Source organism: Triticum dicoccoides, chromosome 4A (genome assembly GCF_002162155.2).
Source record: "Triticum dicoccoides isolate Atlit2015 ecotype Zavitan chromosome 4A, WEW_v2.0, whole genome shotgun sequence".
NCBI classification, from domain to species: Eukaryota; Viridiplantae; Streptophyta; class Magnoliopsida; order Poales; family Poaceae; genus Triticum; species Triticum dicoccoides.
The window spans coordinates 569,944,211-569,948,281 of NC_041386.1; the positions used below are offsets into that span (position 1 = coordinate 569,944,211).

Here is a 4,071-nt window from a genome sequence, read left to right on the forward strand (position 1 = left end):
CATATGCTTTAACTGTAGGGTTCGGCCGCCATGTCTGGTTTGGCCAGCCCGGTGATCTTCTTTTTGTACCTATAAACATTGTGGTTACATAAATAAAGCTTGGCGAGAGTGTCTAAAAAAAAATTGCTCGATCTCCCACACGCGCTACTTTTTCTTAGAATATTCACTGCTTGTATCACTCACTGCTGGGCCGGCCCAGTCGAGGGAGCGTCCATGGTCGAGAAGGCCTAAATCCTTCGGGAACGTCCAAGGTGTGGGCTTCCGTCTCGTCTTTCCCGTGTGCGCCCCCGCCCCCGGTGATTTCCCTTTCCTTTCCGGTCCTCCAAGAAAGAAAAGAGGATAGCCGCTTCCCCCTTCCTCCAAGAAAGAAACTGAAAGCCAAATCTCCTGCAATTTCCTCCCCCTCCCCGTCGGTCTCAGGCAGCCGTGCCTCCGCTCCGCCCGTCCTCGGACGATCCTCGGAGCTCAACCAAGGTAACAGCAATACTCGATCCTCCCTTTCCTCCTAGTTCTATCTATATGTGGCACGCTCGTCCTTCTACGAAGTAGTCCATCTAGGGTACTACGGTGCGTCGCGTCGGGCCGTGGACGCAATCGCAGGTAGCAGACCTTTTCTTGTGGTTACCCTGCGGCCTGCGGAACTGCTTGGCTCTCTTGGTGTAAACGCAAGAGAGGAGTTCTCTCGCCGGTCTATACCGAAAACGCGAGGTGGGAGAGCGCCCGCGAGTTGTTCGTCGAAATGCCCGTGTGATGCTCCGTGCGTTACTGAACGTTTTATTTGAGAATCATGTACTTTGGCTACGGAATTAATGGCGTCCGGATTGTATTCAGCCGAATTGTGCTAGTGAAGTCTCTGAATCTGTAGAGTTCTGCGCGTGCATTCTAATTCAGCCAGGTGCTTAGCAGGCATGATGATGCCGTATTTTCATGTAACTGGTGATCTGTTGTTTTCTGTTCTCCCGCCTTGAATTTTGTTGTCCAGCCTTGACCATGCTGGTTTGCCCCCTCTCTTTTTCTTCAAAGCAATTTAAGTGACAGCTGATGTCAAATTATTATAGTTATCTCGTTCATGGATCTGGAATCAACACACAGTGCATTACTTTGTCGCTTGTTCTGGGATATTGCTCGGCTCCCTGCTTGGTTTATCGTTTACAAAACTTAGCTAAAGCATTGTACTACTTAACCTCCTGTTCACCTGGAACTGGAAAACCATTGTACTCCCTCCATCCGGAAATACTTGTCCTAGAAATAGATAAAATGAATGTATCTATAACTAAAATAAGTCAAGATACAACCATTTCAAGGACAAGTATTTCCGGACGGAGGGAGTAGTAATTAACTGCGTTAACACCATTGTAACATGATGTTTCTCCAAATGTACAGTGATAGGCGCAATACTTGCTATTTGATGCATCTTTAGATGCCAGCAATTTTTCTCTACAGAATGGGATATTGCGGTAGTATTACTTATATTTTACTCATTGTTTTAGTTCTTTAACCTTAACTATGCTCTAATTTGTTTTCCTTCAATCTTCTCATTGTAGTAGGAGTAGTTACCTAAAAATTAATGGTTACTATATTCCGCCTCTGGTTTCATATATCAGTCTTGCGTTACAGATTTGTCTCTGTTCCTTTTGAATCCCACCTCAAGTAGATTACCTGCACTCTATTAAATCTCAAGTTTAAGAGTTTAAGCCTTTCCAGAGTAGTCTTCTTTCTTCAAGTAGATCAATGCTCGTTTTAGCTTATGCTTGCAGCAGATGACATACGTTCTTTACTCTATGAACATTTATGTCCCTTTCCTGATTGAATGTGTAGAGTAGCTGCTATGATGCAGAAGTGAGCCTTGAGATCAATACTACTCTGAACACTTCTTTGCTGCACACTCTTCAATCTTAGTTTAAGCCTCTGGAGTGGTCCTCTTTCTTCAACTGGACTAAGGCTCGTTCTGCTTTATGCCTGCGGTAGTTAAACAATAAATTCCAGATGGCATATGTGCTTTACCTTATGAACATTTGTGTCCTTTCCCTGATAAATTCTGTAGATTAGCTGCAAGGATGCAGGAGTTAACTTTCAGATCCATATTACCTTGATCTCCTCTTTGGAATATGTATGTCAAAATCTCCCCCCTTTGTTTGTCTCGGTATTGATATGGATTCCAGCAATACACGAGCCTGGAGGTTCTCAGCCACCTGTCTCAGTTTATGCTTGTAGCAGATGACATACGTTCTTTACTCTATGAACATTTGTGTTCCTTCCCTGATCGAAACGTTTAGAGTAGCTGCAATGATGCAGAAGTTACCTTTGAGATTAATGTTACCCTGATCTCTTCTTTGGGGTGTGCCTATCAACCTTTTCACCCTTGGTTTGTTTCAGCATTGACATGGATTCCGGTAATACGCAGACAGAAGGTTCTCAGCCACTTCCTAAGAACCCTGCCATGACGTCATGCCGGAAGAAGAAAACTGATGATGATGTTACCTTCCTTGAAGATGTGAAAGAACACATCGATGAGTTCATCCACGCGTCCATGGATGAACACAAGACCTGCTTCAAGAAGACCATTCAGAAGGTAACTGTGCTGACACTGAAACCCGAAACTTCTGTCCTGCATTTTAGAACTTTGGTGTGTTCATGATCAAGCTACTTGCTCTTTGTGTTGGTCAGATGTTTGGCATGTCGAAGGTTGTCGCAGAGCGGTCCGCTGCAGCAAAGGAAGCTGAAGTCGAAAGTGCTTTGCCCCTTCAGACCAGTGTGTCCCAGTAGAAGAATGCGCTGGTGGCTGGCCCTTGTTGCCTTCTGGTGGCCTTGTTCTTGTATCAGGTGTTTTTTCATTTGTTTCAACTGGTCACTATAAATTTCGTGTAAGAAACCTCGAGTAATAGCATGAGTATAACCTGAGACTGGATCGCTGGCAGGCCTTGCTATACGAGGCCCACGGTATAGAGTTCCAGAGTATAGCCCAATAAGAGCAACAGAAAGGCAACAAGTCTTTGCGCATGTGATGGGCCGATTCGTGTGTATCTTAAACTCGTCCAGTTCATCCAACCAACTGATTCCGCTCAAAAAAAAAAAATACATCGAACTCATTTTGATACAAAACGCAGAGGAAAAGCCTTGTCTCTTGTCAAAATAATACTGTATAATCTGTCTGCAGCAAAATTTGCTACCGGTTCAGTAAGTGAGCGGATTTTTTAGGTACTGTTTCAGTGTCTCCTGGAATTCCTTTGAATTCTAAGAAAAAAAGAGAGAGCTTAGAGAGTAGACGCAATACATATTCAACTGATGGAAAGCCACCCACAGGGACACATCTCTGTCACCGAGAGCTGTTTTTTTTAGATCGAGAGGACATCAGTCGTGTAGTCTTTGCGTGTCGGCCACTGGAGGTGAATCGACTGGGCAGAGCCCGTTTGCCTCGCCACCCCGCGGCAACGACGGGGCATCAGTGCATCACCGCCACCAGCAGACCAGCCCGCTCGCGCGGGGAACCGTCAACTAGTCTAGCCAACTGCTCGACACGACCTCGCCCCACGCCCCAGCCCCAGGAAATGGCCCGCCAGCGCGCGGCACCCACGGGCGACGACCCGCCGCCCTTTGACCCTCTCCCCCGCCCCGCCTCCCGACGATGATTTCCCTCTTCGCCATCGCTGCAGTGCCATCACCGGTTTTTGTTCAGATTCGACCATGGCTTTCGTCGTTAACCCAAGAAAATATAGTTGTGGTTCGGTGTGTCCCGTCCTGCTGATGCTCATGTGATGTTGCCCTCTCTTCCCCTCGCGTGCGCGCGCGGCCGGTGGGCGACTGAATCGTCCGTCCAGGTACCCCGAACGCGACAGACCGGCGCAAAGTATACTGACAAGGGCTTGATCCGCTGATGGCGATGTAACCGATTTGTTTGTTTAGAGGATCTTGATCAGAACACTGCTCTCTCCTGCTCTCCACGTCGCTCCTGCTCTACTTTACACTCCGGCGATCATCATGAGTTAGTAAACAACGTCCCGAAGCTTGTCTTGATCAGAACACAGCGCTCTCACCGCTTGATGAGGGCAGTTTAGTAGTTTACGTGTGCAA

At 46.9% G+C, this 4,071-nt stretch overlaps 1 protein-coding gene across 1 annotated transcript; it reads left to right on the forward strand.

The window, feature by feature from the left end:
• Positions 1-304: 304 nt before the first annotated feature.
• On the forward strand, positions 305-3,000 carry LOC119286826. Its single transcript, XM_037566292.1, has 3 exons — positions 305-474; positions 2,377-2,572; positions 2,668-3,000. The coding sequence occupies exons 2-3, from the start codon at positions 2,384-2,386 to the stop codon at positions 2,764-2,766; spliced, it is 288 nt and encodes a 95-aa protein (XP_037422189.1). The 5' UTR covers positions 305-474; positions 2,377-2,383; the 3' UTR covers positions 2,767-3,000.
• Positions 3,001-4,071: the final 1,071 nt, after the last annotated feature.

Bases quoted from the DNA above. Each gene is read 5' to 3' on its own strand.
- LOC119286826 (XM_037566292.1), top strand. From the start codon at position 2,384: ATGGATTCCGGTAATACGCAGACAGAAGGTTCTCAGCCACTTCCTAAG. The intron at 2,573-2,667 runs GTAACTGTGCTG...TGTGTTGGTCAG, and splicing joins TCAAGAAGACCATTCAGAAG to ATGTTTGGCATGTCGAAGGT.